This window comes from Telmatherina bonti (assembly GCF_933228915.1).
Source record: "Telmatherina bonti genome assembly, chromosome: 2".
Taxonomy (NCBI): domain Eukaryota; kingdom Metazoa; phylum Chordata; class Actinopteri; order Atheriniformes; family Telmatherinidae; genus Telmatherina; species Telmatherina bonti.
The window spans coordinates 31,694,403-31,710,494 of record NC_136620.1 but is presented as its reverse complement, the minus strand read 5'-3'; the positions used below and the strand labels follow the sequence as shown (position 1 = coordinate 31,710,494).

The window sequence follows — 16,092 nt, the reverse complement described above, 5'->3', positions numbered from 1 at the left end:
GTTATATAATTTACAGCACATACTGAGTCCATTTTAAGGTTTACATATGAGGGATTATTCCATGTCGTGTGTACCTGCAGTTCGGATGTGCTCTGAGTAATCAGAGTCTGTGTATTGGCCATTTATGTTAGTGGCTCTGAACTTAAACCTGTTAACACAACAGCAAAGCTTCAACATTTTGTTAATATAAAAAAACACTTTTAAAGAAAGCTGCTTGTTTCAGAATGTGCGTATGTGCACTCACACATAAACAGTGTTGGGTTTTAGAGGTCCATTGCAGAAATGATCAGTGTTGTTCAGCCCCATGCAGGAATCATTTGCTCCGATCACATAGGTCCCTTCTGTGGTGTGGTTTTGCCTCAACAGTAATGGGCCGTTTCTAGACACATCGTGACCACTCCTGATGTTTGTATTCATACATACTGACTCGCCCCTCAAAGGGCAAGGTGGGTTATGGAATCCAGTGTCAGTCAGGTAAGGGGCAGGACGATAGTAAAACGCAGTCCTCCAGTTGGTCAGATTTTCATTGTCCCTCACTATCACAAGATAAAAATTGGAAATGAAACTGAGTCATACTTCTGTTGGTCTTAAGCCCTTTGACTTTTGCTGAAATTTAATGTTTTGTAAGCTCAGAACAGAATGATGGACTGTAAAACATCATTATATGATAGACTTACAACCCAGAAAAAGCTAAAACACAAGCGTGTTTATTTAACAAGTGATAGCTGTCATACCCCCTGACTCGGCCACGATGACCTGGATTTTTGCAATTGGCCCGTTGTCGTCACTATAGAAACAAGCAGGCATGCAGATGGTGATACTCCTGTGGGTTACCATGGCAACCCCTCCGTGGCCCAGCACTGCCTGGGGTCTCTGGGTTGGTTTGGACGGGGCTGAAACATGTGCAAAGAGGAGTACGCCGATACAGGGGCACAAACAGAAACACAATTTACAGGTGAGTGGAAAGTTTGTGTGAAGATGAGTTTTCAGTTTCCAGACTAAATATAAAATCATTAAAATTGCCCTTTCACATCGTCAAAAAGCATCTAATTATAAATCTGAGTTGCACTTGTTATGCAAGAACATTTCTGCATGCAGTGGAACTGAAATTTCTGTCTCATGATTTTTCTGCACTGCTGCAACAAGAAGGAAAGAAAGTCTGTAAAGTATTGCAGAGAACAGACGAGAGAGGGGGCTGTACCTTTGATCCCTGTAGTTATCTGGACATGTGGACTGAGTGGGCTCCTGCCCGCCCCGTTCCTTGCTGAAATCTGCAAACAGAAGTACAACGAATTAGTGAAGACAGGGCCGACAGAGAATAAGCATGGAAAGAAATTAATTGGCAAACTTTTACGAAATATATTTGGAAGCATAGAAGACATGGCTGCGTACTGTATCTCCAGGTGTATGTTTGTGCAATGTGCACAAGCTTTTTACCTGTACATTGTAGGTGTGCCCTCCTTTAAGGCCTTTTATGACAGCAACTAGTGTGTTATGTTCTCCAGGGGTGATGCTGAGGCTCACGTTCTTGACCAGCTGATTATTCTCAAACACATACACAATGTAGGAGGTGATGTTTCCATTAGGCTCCTCTGGGGGATTGAAGCTCACCCTCACAGAGTTCACTTCCTCTGGGATAACTGAGACTGTCACATTCTTGGGAGGGTCTTTTGGCTCTGGGGGCAAAAAAAGTAATGGGTACAAGAGCAAAGTAATAAGCTGGTGGACGGCAGTTTGTTACAGGAAATACAGAATGTAAGCTTACCCTCCTCTAGTGTCTGAAAGTGAATTGGTCCGATGGCCTTCCCATCAATGCCAGCAAGTTCTAATGACTCAGTGAAGGCAGTTATAGTCACAGTGTAATGGGCAAAAGCTGTCAAGTTAGTCACAATGACAGTCATCAGCTCTCCTGGGGCACGGACCATTGAGAAGTTGACACCAGGACCATCCACCTGGGATGACAGGAGAGTTTAAACATTTTAGATACATTATTAGATTTTATATATATATATATATATATATATATATATATATATATATATGATAAGGTAACCTGCACAAGATAGGATGTTGGTCCTGAGAGAACTTCTGGAGCCTCCCATGTAATGCGAAGGCTGGTGGAGGTGGGGGTCACTTTTAGGTTACGAGGTGGAGCATCAGGGTCTGAATAGAAGAGATGAGCAAAAAGTGGGCTATTAAAGTGAAATGCTGCGGTTCAAATCAGGTCTGGCAGACACATTAATCACACAAGATAAAAGAAAATCAAACAAAATAAGGTCATTCATTCCTCCAGATAGTGAATTATCACACTGAAGACCTCCCTGCATGCATTAGCACTATCACGAAAGGTCAGTTATTTAATTTTTTCCAATATATATTAGATAGTAAAATGATTATGGTAATGTAGGTGGGATAATGTAAAAGTGTCAGCTATTAGGAAGCCATTTAGTCAAAATTTCAAAGGTTTTAAATGCTACTTTAAGGCATTAGGTTGTTGTTGCACAAGTAAGTTTTTAACAAAGATGCATTGAATGCTTCATACATGTTTACACTGCTCTTGACTTACAGTCGGTGTTGTCATGTGGTGTCTAAAATAGCTCGGTATGTGACTTTGCAGGACAATTACTTTACTACAGTACTTGGAATTAAGCCATTTCTATTATCCAACGGCCCCTGAAGACTTTTGGTCTTATCTGATAAAACTACAACAAGGTAAATCTAATTACTATATTTGTGTTTATTTTATTTTCTAATAAAAATTCATTTCAAAGCTCTGAAATTTAACTTGTGTGTCTGGGACCAAATGGCTGACTCATTTGTCTACTCCTGAGGCCCTGACTAACTGCCAGCCCTCCACTGGCAACACAGAAAGGTCATGTCATCACAATGATATTCCTACTTCCAGCCAGGGTGCGTGTATAACTCCAGAGTGTATATTCCCCAGTTCCAGCGTTGGTCACTGCAGCTACTTTGAATCGGTAGTATCTGTATTTCGCCAGGGACTGCAGAGTGATGCTGCTTTCTTCAGCACTATCTGAGGCATTCACTGACACTGTGAAATTGTTGTCCACACAGTCTGGGACCAGATCGTCCTCTGGGTTTGGCTGAGCTGTAGTTGGTATGTTTGGTTCGCAAACAGCCGAAAGCAGCTGTGCAACGATGTGGTACTCTTTCAGCAAGCCTGGAATAGAGTGCGGTGGAGCCCACTCAAGTGTCACATTGCTAGGGGTGACCTGGGAGATGGTGAGGAAGCGTGGGGCAGCTGGAGCTGTTATGAGACAAAGTTTTAATCAACCATTTGATTCAGTTAAGGGACATTTAGGCGCTAGATTGAAGAAATCAGTTGTGCTGTGAATGTGCAAAATACTTAATACAGTTAGAAAAAATCTGACTACCTGATTCGGAGAGGGTGGAAGCAGTGCAGTTAACTCTGTCTCCTGGCCCTGCAGAGTTGACTGCAGCTACAGTGAGCTCGTACTCCTGGTCTGGTGACAGTCCAGTTAATTCGTACTCTGATGTGTGGACTTCATGTGTGTTGATTTGCTGGTCTCCCTTTACTACTACCTCAAAAAAGAGGATTTGTCCATTTGGGTTGGCAGGAATTTCCCAAGACAACTGAATTGAATCCCAGCTCACTCCAGAGCAAGACAGGTTACCTACAGCATCAGCCACTGCAAACAAAGATAGAATCAGGGGTATTTTAGGAATATTTATTTTTGCTGATTCATTTAATGCTCTTCACACAGGACAAGCTAAAAAATAAAAATGCTGGAACACTGAACATGTACCCATAAGAACACAGCATGACATATATGATATGCGCAGTTTCTGAGACATTGGCATCACTTTATGGTACAAACTTGGCTCAAAATCCTGTGGAACATGATCAGATTTTTGTGTTCTGTCCCTCAATGGACACCAGAAACCACAAGATTACACTATTATACATTTTTAAACCATCACATGATAATAAACGATAAATATCCCTAATTTTTTTATATTACATTTTGTTAAAAGGGATAAGTGAAGACCTCATTAAAAAAATGGACTAATCTGATAATTTTATCATGGTTTGAGTCTTTATGGGTTAAAATAAGAAGGCTCTCAGTGAATATGAAATGAGAGAGTAAAACTATATTTATTCCAATTTTTTCATGTTTTTATCATTACTTCATATCTCTAATCATCTGCTTTTTAGCATAGTACATGGTAAAAAGCTGTTGCTGAGATGAATTATTGTGTTCTTCAAATCACAAACAAACAAAACTCAAAGGCTCCTCCAAGCTAGATGTATATGTATTGTGTTGTATAGTTCTTTGAGCTTTTAATTGTTTTACCTTACAAGGGTAGTGACTGACTGCAACATGACAATAATCCCATTTATCTAAAAAAGGCTTGAAAAAAACATTTCCAGTTGGACATGCATGCACTGTTAATGTAATGTTGGGTACTATTGGCTTAGGTTTCTCACCATGAAAGAGATTTGCTTAATGCCAACTCAGCTGCTCATTAGCTTGTGGTTTGGCACAAACACATGATGAGCAGCTGCGCTACTTTCCATGTTTTTGACCAATCAGTTGACCGTAGATGATTGGGGGTTTTGACAGGTGGACAGTGAAGCTACAGGGGCTAAAAGGGACTTTTTCAGACAGAAGGTGGCAAAAGATGCTGCAAAGCGTGAGAATCTTTTTTTTTATTTTTTTTTATGTATGTGTTTTTCAACATTTAATAGGAAATTTGGGGTGGGCCTCAGGGCCACCACTGAAGTTTCATTAGCAACCACAGGTTCACCCTAATTCTGATTGGTAGTTCATCAAGTTTATTAACATTTGAATCTAAATAAATCTGACATTTATCCCTATATTATTATTTATTATTTGCAGCTTGCCTTTGTTACAGGAATGTTTTGTATTTTTAATTGTTTTATGTAATTTGCATTAACATTGTGTACTTTCATGTTTATTTTTAGCTCTGCAAATATCTTTAGGTAACTCATGAATTTGATCAAGGAGAGTTAAATTGAATCTTGTTATGAAATATGAATCTGTTTTCCAAGTTAATCATAAATGGTGAAAATAAATGTGTTTGTTCAATAGAGCCAATATCATATGAGGATAAGTGAGTGAAATAAGGACAGCAATAGGATGAGGTTAAAATCAGAGCTACACTCCATCTAGTAGATTGCAATAGCAGCACTGGTTTTGACTGGTTGATCACTGGTCTTTTTGTTTGTTTACTCAGCACTACAAATCATATTTAAAGCTTTTCTTTTCCCTGCCAGATAAAGATTTTGTGCTTGCAATAAGAATAAGCTCTTTTTCAAACTTCATTGCTTGTATAATATTCTTTAATAATGCTGTAATAAAGTAAATTTAAATAGATGTGTTGACCGAAATAGCTTTATAAAAATATGATCAACGCTATGATTAAATGAGTAATTATACAAGACTAAACTTATGAACAGAGCTTTGTTTTTCATATTGTATAAGTCTCAAAGATGTTATTGAAGGCTTCCCAGAACACCCAAGAATCTTTTCATTTCACTCACTGATTCTTGCAATAATCCTGCTGGACACTGCAGTCAGTCCTCTATGTTGACTGCCTTCCATTCACAAACTCGTGTCTAATTTTTGCCACGGCATCAAAAGTTTGCATGTTACATCACTGCAAATGGCCACAATTTTGGTTCTCATACCTTTTAAGGATTAGACTGTTTTTATTATTGCAAGCCTGCTTGTTCTGATGTAATTGAACCCTAAACTGTGAGCAGAAACCTGAATGTGTGTGCTTGCGTGTGCTTTACCTGATTCATTTGTTGTGAAGGTTACAGGGCTGCTGAACTGATTCCCATGGCCCACCTTGGTATAACTGTAGACACTGATCTCATAGGAGCTATGAGGCCTGAAGCCTGACAGATACTCCAACGTCGACGAACTGGAGGAATTCTAGATTTGCCCAAACACACAACCAAATAAAATGTACATAGAAGATTAAATCATCCAGTCTTGACTGCTGGAGTAGATAATATCTGTGTATCAGCACAGATATGTGCATGTGTGTTTAAGTGTTACTGCAGAGTGGTAACTCGAGTGTGAAATTAGCTAGCGCTTGTGTACTCATACTGAATGGTTCTGTGGAGTGTGTGTAGGTGTGTATCCTATTGTTATTGTGAAGCAGCTTTCACTGTGTGAAATTAACGGTACCCGATGTGTGACGGTGTGTGTGATGAGGTCTCGGATCCGGAATCCGTACATTAACACCACTCCATTGGGCTCAGAAGGAGGCTCCCAGGTCAGCCACACAGACACTGCTGTCTGGTTATATATAGTCAAGTTATGCGGTGGGGACATGGGGCCTGAAAAACACAGTAAGGGAGTTATAAAGGAATTATTTTACAGCTGATAAAAATATAATCACATTGGAATTATTGACAAATTTGAAGCCTGCTTTAAAACCAACCTCCTTCATCAGTGTGCAGCTGAAGCAGAAGGGAAGGCCCTGCGCCTTTACGTGTTGCAGCAATAATGGTAAGATTGTAAGCTGTGTATGGGATGAGGTTAGTCAGAATGACTGAGGTATTGAGAGTCTGGGTTGTGTTGGAGCCCCATGGACCAGACAGAGTGAGGGTGTATTCTGTTATCACCCCATTGGCCTCTAGAGGGCGTTGCCAGACCACAGCGATGGAGGATGAAGATATGTTCCTGGTGGACACCAACACTGGAGGAGAACTTGGAACTAATCAGAAACACAACCACAAAAATGCTCGTGGAAAAATACATGCAAAACCTGCAACAATCAAGTGAGTGAACATGGTGGTTAACTCACTGTCATCGTCTGTTCTGAGGTACATTGTGCTGGTCTGGTTGTAGGCAGGACCAGCACCAGTTGCCGGGGTAACAGTAAGCACATAAGGGAAATACTTCCTGAGCCTCGTAAAAAGGAAGACATTATCGGTTGTAGAATGCTTGATAGTCTTGTTGATAGCTGGAGACCCTTGGGTGGTCAAGTCTGGGAAGATGCCAGCCTCCTGTAAGGTGAGCAGGTAATAGGGACGACCATTTGGCTCTGTGGGAGGATCCCAGCTCACGATGATCGCTGTAGAGCTGAAGATCTGAGCTGTCAAGTTTGAGACCGGGTCACTTGGCACTGAAGGAAGAGACAAGTAGAAAAGTGTTAATTTTATTAATCACCACTGACAAGACGAGTTAAACTGCAAGCCTTCCAATGTGAGTTTACGACATTGAGAGTTATCAAAGTAGGGCATCCATCAATTACATTCACTCTGACAGTTCAGTGAAAATGAACAGGGAACCAGTTGCTGTCATGATCAATATCTGTCATAATTATTGTCAACATGAGTGTAATTAACAATATGAACAACAGCACATCAAGTAGAACAGTATAGAATTACATAATAACCACAGAAAGACAGAGAACAGCCACGTTCCTGCACAAAACCAAAAGACCATTTTGATAAGCACATGGAGAAATTTACACACCGAAAATCTGGAATTGTAAGGAAGAAAGTTGAAGGAAAAAAAATAAAAATCTCATCCTGTTCTTCTTCACAGCCCCTCTGGAAATACTGCATATCATACAGATTAGAAGGAAGGGGGGAAAAAAAGGGAGATGGAGGGAAAAGGGAAATTAAACTTGAGATGTCCATAAGATGAATGAGTGTCTATAAAGAGCCAGGTGTGTGTGGGTCTGAGCACAGGAGAGTGGGCCCCTGCTGGGCTTGGCTTTGCGGGGAGAGACAAGTTCCCCCGGAGGTCCGGTGCTTGGCTGATAGCGGAGCAGCTGGGGCACAGGCAGAGATAAAGGGTCAGTGTGAGCAGTAATAATCCAGAGACAGAGAACATATCACAAGCAAAACTAATAAAATTGCTGTGTTGAGTGCTGTCGAGTGATTAATCGTATCCAAGTGAAAAGTTGTATATTTTTAATCAAAATTAATCACATGTAGTTAATTGCTAATGTTTATAGCCATCAGATTCTGATTTTTGGGATTTAATAATCTGTTTAAATTACACTAAAAAACACATTTTAATGCAGACATGCTCAATATTGTGTACTTCTATCGGCTTAGTATTCCCCTTTAAGAACACTGATGTCAAGCAGTTGAATTCATAATTGTGATTAATCCTGATTAATAGCGATTTATCACTTTGACAGCACAACTATAGATCAAATGTGACAAAGTCTGTCGTGGCTGTCTGCACCATTTTTCCCAAAATCACATAAAAACCTAGAGATCAGCTACGAAACTGTTTTTAACGAGAAAAACTACAAAACTAAACAATGCATATATGTAAATTTCTGCTGTCATAGCAACATTTCTACATATTTGCAAATTAGCGTGAACTTTATCAAAGCTTATCAGATTGTTTTTTTTTTTCTCCATATCAGTAATCTGTATTCCTCTGCTGTTTCAGTTTTTTCTACCTCTTTTCTACCTCCTTCTGATCCCTTACCATCACACTAAAACTGGCTGTCTGCAAAGCTCAGTATCAGCCAACCAGTTATTCCGACTGACAGTTTTCTTCTTTCAATAACAGCCTAAAAGCTACTCTTTTAATCGCAGAGTTTTTATGCAATTTTATTTTAAGGTAAGAGGAGATTTGAAAAAAGTGTGCAGACTTACCCTCCAGCGCGACTCGATAAATTAAGTAAGTGAATGCTTTGATTTGATCTTATTTATGTTGACATATGTATGCTGGTGTTTTTGTGTGTGTCTGACTGACCGTCCTCAGGTAAGAGTAGTGTTAGTGGCTTGGACTGGACCTTTCCATCACCCTGTATAGTGCTTGAAGTCATCCATAAACTGTAGTTAGTGCCCCCGATCAGCTGAGTCAGTGTGTAGATGAAGGGTGCATCAGGAGAGACACGGTCTGGTAAGTCTGAAACATGAACTTTCTGTGGAGAAAAATGAATGTTTAGGTTTATTTTCCTACACTGATTCAGGCAGATTGATGGAAAATAAATGAAATTTGCCAAACTGAATTAAGAAACCAGGACACCCATAGAGTTGGCTATACTCACACCATAAACCATTGCCTTTCCCTAACTATGACTGTGTTTACATAATGTTCTCCTGGTTGTGTGTTGCATATGTGAACATCTTCATTGGAAACCAAATTGCAGCGTACTGTACTGATAAAGATCATGAAGACTGACTGAACCTTAAATTAGACATAGCTGGGCATAACTGGTCAGAAGCCTGGATACTTGCAGGACTTCATGTAGGCATGCAGGTTTGCTGTTCCACGTGATAACCATGCCTAATAAAAATGCTTATGTGCATTTTGCATTTGCTCCACATGTAATGTTGCTTAAAACTATGTCTATAATTCACTCCTCTTTTATGTTTTGCATTTGGTAACTTTCCTGAATGAGTGAAGAGACACTTGTCTCCCTCCTTTCCTTCACTGTGTCTGAGCAGCAGCCCATGACATTATGTAAAGGTGCCAAATTCTCTAAAAATCTGAAAAATTAGGTATGCATTTTTTATAATGCTTATTTCATTTCAAAGTTAGATGCTAACAATTAAAACAATGCCTTTCTTGCATAAGTACAATTATTGTTTTCATTAAACGTGGTGAACATGGGAAAAGTTTGTTAGTATAAGAACTACTTCATTATTTTTCTGTGACTGGCACCTGATATTGCTTTAACTGGGTTGTCTATATTTATACAACCTGCATGACCTTTAAAAACCTACAGGGTGAAATACCTTTTCTGGCATCCTTTCTGAATGCCTCCGTTAGAATCTCGTGGTGTGACAACAACAGATCTATAATCATAACATTCACTGTTGAATGGAGGACTTTAGTTGAGTCTTCCTAAATATTTACAAATTCTGTGTCACATCTACTGTATCATTGATGTTTTTCATGTAAGGCAAAGTATGAGAGTATGGGTGTTGCAGTAACAGGCTATCAGGTTGAAGAAATGACAATATACCCACAACGTTTGGCTAAAAAACCTTAAAATGATTGGAAAAGCAAGGAGGAGCAATAGAACTAAAGGAGCACTATTTTCACTAGTCAACAATTTATTCTTGTTGTGAAATACTGAAATGAGCAGCTTAATATAATGAAGCCATCTTTATATTCCAATAACTTGGTCTCACCTGTTCTCTTAGAGTGTTGTTATGAACAAGGTAAATAGTGTAGTGGACTATAATCCCATTTGGTTCAGTTGGAGGATGCCACATCAAGGTCACAGAGGAAGCAGTCACATTTACATAAGTTACATTCTGTGGCGGGTCGGTTGGCTCTGAATGTTAGGAGAATAAGATAAAATGTAAAACAAAAAGACAACTGAGAAAAAAATGATCATAATGGGAAAAGATTATTTAGTATGAGAGGAGCAAGGTCATCAACGAAAACGTACACAACATTTTTCTAATACCTGCTTCAGTGGTAGAAAAGCTGATGTAAATCAGCACTCCTCCATCTCCCAGTCTGGTCCAGCTGGAGACAGACGCATTGTAGCGACTTTCTGAGTCCACATTAATAATCACTGATGTCCTCGTCGTATTCTGCCACAGTTCAGTCGTTTCATTCCTAAACGAACGCAGTGACCATTCATGTTGCATTGTGTCCGTTTCCATTTTAAACCTCTAACTTTCATAAAGAAAAACAAAAGTTCAAACTCACCAAACTCTCACAATGTAGTACAGTATCTCTGAGTTAGCTTCAAATGGAGGTTGCCATGACAACTCTACCTCATAGTCTGATAACTTCTTGGCATGCAGGGCCTGAGGGGGTGTGTCGGGGGCTGAGATGCAGGAGAAAAACTTTCCGGTGACATAAAACAAAATGGCCTAATGATACATAAGCTCCAAAACTATTTAGAAGTGCCAAAATCAAGAACTCGGATGGTCCCGGAGAAGATGCAAACAGAGAAACCAAATATTGTCCTGAAAAGCAAACGCTGTTAGTTGTAATAAAAATGTGTTCCGCAGTCCTGACGAAAGACACAGGCACCACGTGGGATAAAAAACCTGTGATGTAACATCATTAACATGAGCTGAAACAGAGAGATGTAACAGAGGAGGAAAGGATTGCAGGAAAGTCAGATTTAATCAGATGCCCTTCGAACTTATTAGCCACTCGTGATGTAATTGTGCAGCGTCCTGGAACTGAAGAGAAGCCATACCCTTTTCCCTTCCCCCCCTCTCACCATCCTCCAGTGTGGTGATGTTGAGCGGCTCACTGCTGTGGTTTCCTGGCCCCGCTCGAGTGTGCGCTTGAACCGTGACGCGGTATTGTGCGTACTTTCTCAGGTGCGTGATGTGGATGAAGTTGGTCGGAGAGGTGAGGTTCAGATAGTGTGTAGAGTTCCAGAGCTGAAGGCTGTAGTGAGTTATGACCCCATTAGGCAGCAGAGGAGGATGCCAAGTCACATTCACCTCACTGGGACTGACTGACTCATAGGAGAGGCCGTATGGAGGACTGCCTGGAACTGGAGATGTAATAAAAAAACACTTGTTATAGTTTATATTCATCTTAAAACCTTTGAGGTGCACTGTTAATGTTTATGTGGGTGCAGTTTCCAACAAACCATCTTCTCCAGATTGCAAGTATAAAGTGTCTGATGTTTGGTTGCCATATCCATAACGTGTGTACGCCCTCACAGAAACGTTGTAATGGGAGAATGGCTTCAGATCGATGAGAGTGATTCTGTTCAAGGTGGTGTTAAAAAGTGCAGAGTAGGATTCGTTGTCGTACAAGACCTCGTAATATTGGATCAACCCATTAGCTTTCTCTGGAGCAGACCAGGTCAGGGTAGCAGTGGAGGGGCTGCTTTCTACCACCGTGAGGTTCTCAGGGGGGGAGTCGGGCTCTGTAAAGGAGATTAGCATCAGAAGTGCCAAAAGGGTTCACATCATTTTGCTACAACGCCAATAAAACATGACAACTTGACACAGTAGAGCAAATGCTAAACAGATGGCATTCTTAAAAATGAATTCTTGATGGTGCTCAACGTGACACTCTCAAGGGCTTTTTATAGTAATAATCCATTTTCATCCACCAGTGAAACTGAGATAATTGCTTTAACCTTTGTATTTGTTCGTGTATATAATCTGTGGTCAGCTCTCACCATCCTCCAAGGTGTGAACAAAAATGTCATCCTCCTCTGACAGAGCGCTCTCTCCAACAGCTGTAGATGCAGCTACACGCAGCTTATAGCTCGTGTATTTTTCCAAATCTATGAGGTAGAAGACAAAAAAAGGGTATTTAACGTGATACCTTCTCTGTAAAAATAATCAAATTCATTTAAAAAAACAGCATTTTATTGTTGATGAGTAGTGCCTACCTGATATTAGTATGCTTGTGGTGTTAGAGACCCACATTAAGGCTTCATTATCAGGCAGTTTGAAACCATACACAGTGTAATGTGTGATCCTTCCATTTGGATTCAGTGGTGGCACCCAGCTCAGCAGAATGGAAGTGGAGCTTATGTTTTGATAAGACACTTCAAGAACCGAGCTGGGGACTAGAGACATATAGGATTGAAGATGTAATTGTAGGCTAATAAATTCTCAGTAATTATGCACTTTTTAAAAGTCCTTAGTGTGTCATGTTGTTAATTTTTAAAGTTAAGGAAAGTGTAATTTGACTACCCACCCTGCTCCCTGGTCTTCTCTGTGATGTCTGCAGCAGGACCTTCTCCCACAGTGGTGGAAGCAGTGACTCTGAATGTGTACTCGGTGAAAGGGCTCAGATCTGACACCAAGTAAGACAACTCCTCAGACAAAACGTCCATCACCTCCTCTCTCACTGTTACACCTAAAGCGTTTATATTGATGTATGAACACAGAGGATTTATAAGCACATTACTTTTTTTTTTTTTTTTTAGAATGTTTGTAAAAGAAAAGTTACAAGAAGCAGCATTTACAGCAAGTGCAATCCCACCTGTAGTTCCAGATACTGCTGCACTGCGTGTTGAAAAGTGCCCTGTGACTAAAGCCTCATGTGTGGACAAGCGCAGCTGGCCTGGAGTCAAGGCTACACTGGAAGCGTCGGAGGTTACTTCCTTTACGTGCGATTGGTCTGTCAGCCAGGGTGGAAGCGTAACCGTCGGCATAGAGGTAACAGAAACAGCAGAAGCCCTAAAGCCTGTGCTGTCAGATGAATGTGTGTTGCTGTGAGACTGGTAATCATAACCAGGGTTGGGCTTGTCAGTGGTCGGTTGAGCATCAGTGTTAGTGATGTGATCCATGATTTGACGACTAGAGCGTGTGAAGTGGGAAGCAGTCACGCCAGTGCGCAGCGTGCGGTCAGAAATGGTTGCTGTGAAAGTCGGTGGAGATGTGATGTAGCTGAGCTGAGCATTTCTCTTACTCCTCTTGGCGCTGTTATGGACATCAGGAGGAAGAGTTTCATCCTCGTATAAATCAGTTGTGTTCTGAGAGGAGAAAGAAATTCACAGCATCTCAATCACTTTGGCTCATCAGCTCTGAAATTAGCATACTGTAACTAGGTTGTCCATGTTTTTATGCTTGTATCTTTATTTATTCCTTGCTATTGTTGATTTTATTCACTTTTTCTTTTACTTAGAAGCACCATGAATGACCTGAAAGGCCCTTTTGAATGTTTTATAGTTACTATAAATTAATATCTGAAGTATGTCTGAAGAAGTATTCACATTGGTGACTTAAGAAAAGACCAGTGCAATGTGTGTGTACTTCAACTCAAGTAAGAGTAAATAGATGCAGTGATATGTAGTGTTATTTAAGATATAGCAGGGGGATGATTATTTAATATAACATAATTTGATTATTAACATTGAAACATCAATTTGTAAACAGCATTTATGTTGTAGTTACCAGATGTTTAGACAGATTTGCAGCTGTTTACACATCAAAATCCAGGAACAGATATCTTAAAATTGTTCACAAACGCAACTAGAAACTTTACTGGACAAAAGAAAGGGCTAATGGGTTGCAGATGCAGATATTTTATAAAAAGCTGAAGTGGCAAAAAACGTGTCAGCAGAATGGGGGTGGGGTAATGAAGTGGCAAAAGCACCTAAATAACACTGCCTAATCAGTATTTCCTATAGTTAAAAGACAGTCAGACTTTTAAAGCTTGTAATTAAGTGTTGTGATAAATTGTTAAATTGTTGAGCCAATATATCTGAGGATGCTAATATGGTTTCAATATAACATCATCCTGAACAGCATGATGACAGAGTTCCCCATCATTTTTGGCAGATGTAATTCATTGTGGAGTTGTTCATTAGATTATCACTCACAAACCTTGTATCTTGAAGCTTTTTATTCCTAATTTATTCTCTAAAGTCACATTAACTGGACCATTTATCTTAAGTATGTCTGGTAAGTATATTATGATTAACACATCAGAAATGCCCAACCATTTAAGCAGTAATGACACAAAATTGTTAACAGTACTGAGCTGTGACTGAGTCGACAGCCACATCTGCCTAACCTCTGCAGTGAGAGTGATGTCCTGCAGCAAAGTGTCATCCACTAGGACCTGCAGCCTGTACTGGATGATGGGACCATTAGGTTGGGCAGGGATTCTCCAACTCACAAGTACTGAAACTGAATCCTCAGCCATGGCCATTAGGTTTTGCACTGCACCGGGTGCTACTCACACAAACAGCCACACAGATACACAGAGATAAAAAAAATAAAATAAATAAAAACAACCTTTAATATGATCGTGTACTGTTTTCTTGTTAATTTACAGCTCTAAAAGTATTAATGGAGATTCTGATAAATGTATAAAACATGTAATTATATCATTTTATGTGTGCACTCACCTTCAGCAGGTGTGATTACGACATCCTCTGCAGCCGGACCCACCTCTCCTGCAGCTTTTGCCCGGACAACAACTCTATACCTTGTGTAGGGAGTTAAACCAGTAAAAGCAAAACGCATGTCCCAGGTGCTATTCTCATACAAAAAACCTGGAAAAAAAAAAAAAAGTTGTCTGAACCCTATGTATAAATGTTAGATTTTTATGCAATAATGCATTCTTTAGTCGATACTCAATAACCTGTAGGTCCATAAAGGTAGAGCATGTAGGTGAACCTTCCAGTGGTGATAGTGGGAGGATTCCAGGACACAGAAATGGATCTAGATGTCATGTTCAGAATGGAGACGTTTTGTGGCGAATCTTCTGGAGCTGTCATTCACAAACACAAATCATGCTATAAATGCTGAGAATGTGCACAAACTGAACAAAAAGCTTTGTGTTAGAAGCAGAAAAGATAGATTCTTTCTTTGTCCACACCGGATTCTGGCATGCGGACCATGGTAGAGGCTATCTGTCCCTCTCCATCTGAGGTGAAGCCAGACACCTCAAATAGATAGGCGGTGTAAGGTTGCAGCTGATCAACTCCTACTGATATGGGCACACTCCAAGAGGCTGCGGGTGGCACAGCAGAGAGGGTGATGGGTGGAGATGATGCCGTTATTTCCAAGGGGCTAGGAGTTGCACGTGACAAAATCTCAGCTGCATCCTGGACACATAAGATCATGGGAGGATAAGCATTAAAGACAAAACATTTAAGAAGTATTTAAAATCCTGACAATCACACAATCTTTAAATAACAGCTCAGTTTAAAAGACATAATGAGACAGTACATTGCAGTGAGGCAGCGCTCCGATCATGATGTCCTCCGCGTTGACCTCCAGTGTGCGGACCAGCTTCCCTGTACGGGCATGTTTCGCCTTGACAGCGAACTTTGTGATGAGGCCATTGATGCGGCGAGGCAAGAACCAGGTAACCATTACAAAGGAGTGGTTATGAGCATATGCTGTCAGATTTGTAACCAGGCCTGGAGCTGCAGGAAATCCACAAAAACACAAGTTCACTTGTTCACTACTTTCATTTTGGATGCTGGGATCAGATTGCAAGAGCGTGTACATATGCACAAGTACTCACGTGACTCAGCTGTCTTTATGTATAAAGGTTTGCTGAATGCTCCCATTCCAGCTGGAGATAAGGCTGCTACCTAAAGAGAAAAAGAGAGATAGATATTATGCTTCCTTATGATTAATTCATGTCCCAGTCAATAGAGCAGAAACCATATCCCATTCACACGCTAATCTCA

The 16,092-nt window shown here is 40.3% G+C and overlaps 1 protein-coding gene across 1 annotated transcript in view; it reads right to left on the bottom strand.

The window, feature by feature from the left end:
* Positions 1-16,092, bottom strand: part of ptprq (protein tyrosine phosphatase receptor type Q) — a gene marked incomplete at its 5' end in the record, with an annotated part of 41,171 nt that overhangs the window by 9,507 nt on the left and 15,572 nt on the right. The window contains 29 exons of the mRNA XM_079257788.1: positions 75-148; positions 245-536; positions 735-893; positions 1,202-1,271; positions 1,438-1,676; positions 1,766-1,952; positions 2,054-2,163; positions 2,900-3,268; positions 3,396-3,671; positions 5,804-5,945; positions 6,204-6,355; positions 6,460-6,735; positions 6,826-7,146; positions 8,745-8,916; positions 10,133-10,278; positions 10,414-10,568; positions 10,662-10,782; positions 11,188-11,469; positions 11,569-11,850; positions 12,109-12,216; positions 12,325-12,504; positions 12,636-12,797; positions 12,924-13,416; positions 14,463-14,620; positions 14,797-14,943; positions 15,033-15,161; positions 15,270-15,498; positions 15,623-15,822; positions 15,924-15,993. Coding sequence (XP_079113914.1) covers positions 75-148; positions 245-536; positions 735-893; positions 1,202-1,271; positions 1,438-1,676; positions 1,766-1,952; positions 2,054-2,163; positions 2,900-3,268; positions 3,396-3,671; positions 5,804-5,945; positions 6,204-6,355; positions 6,460-6,735; positions 6,826-7,146; positions 8,745-8,916; positions 10,133-10,278; positions 10,414-10,568; positions 10,662-10,782; positions 11,188-11,469; positions 11,569-11,850; positions 12,109-12,216; positions 12,325-12,504; positions 12,636-12,797; positions 12,924-13,416; positions 14,463-14,620; positions 14,797-14,943; positions 15,033-15,161; positions 15,270-15,498; positions 15,623-15,822; positions 15,924-15,993 — 5,701 coding nt within the window. The remainder of the gene's footprint in view (positions 1-74; positions 149-244; positions 537-734; positions 894-1,201; positions 1,272-1,437; positions 1,677-1,765; positions 1,953-2,053; positions 2,164-2,899; positions 3,269-3,395; positions 3,672-5,803; positions 5,946-6,203; positions 6,356-6,459; positions 6,736-6,825; positions 7,147-8,744; positions 8,917-10,132; positions 10,279-10,413; positions 10,569-10,661; positions 10,783-11,187; positions 11,470-11,568; positions 11,851-12,108; positions 12,217-12,324; positions 12,505-12,635; positions 12,798-12,923; positions 13,417-14,462; positions 14,621-14,796; positions 14,944-15,032; positions 15,162-15,269; positions 15,499-15,622; positions 15,823-15,923; positions 15,994-16,092) is intronic.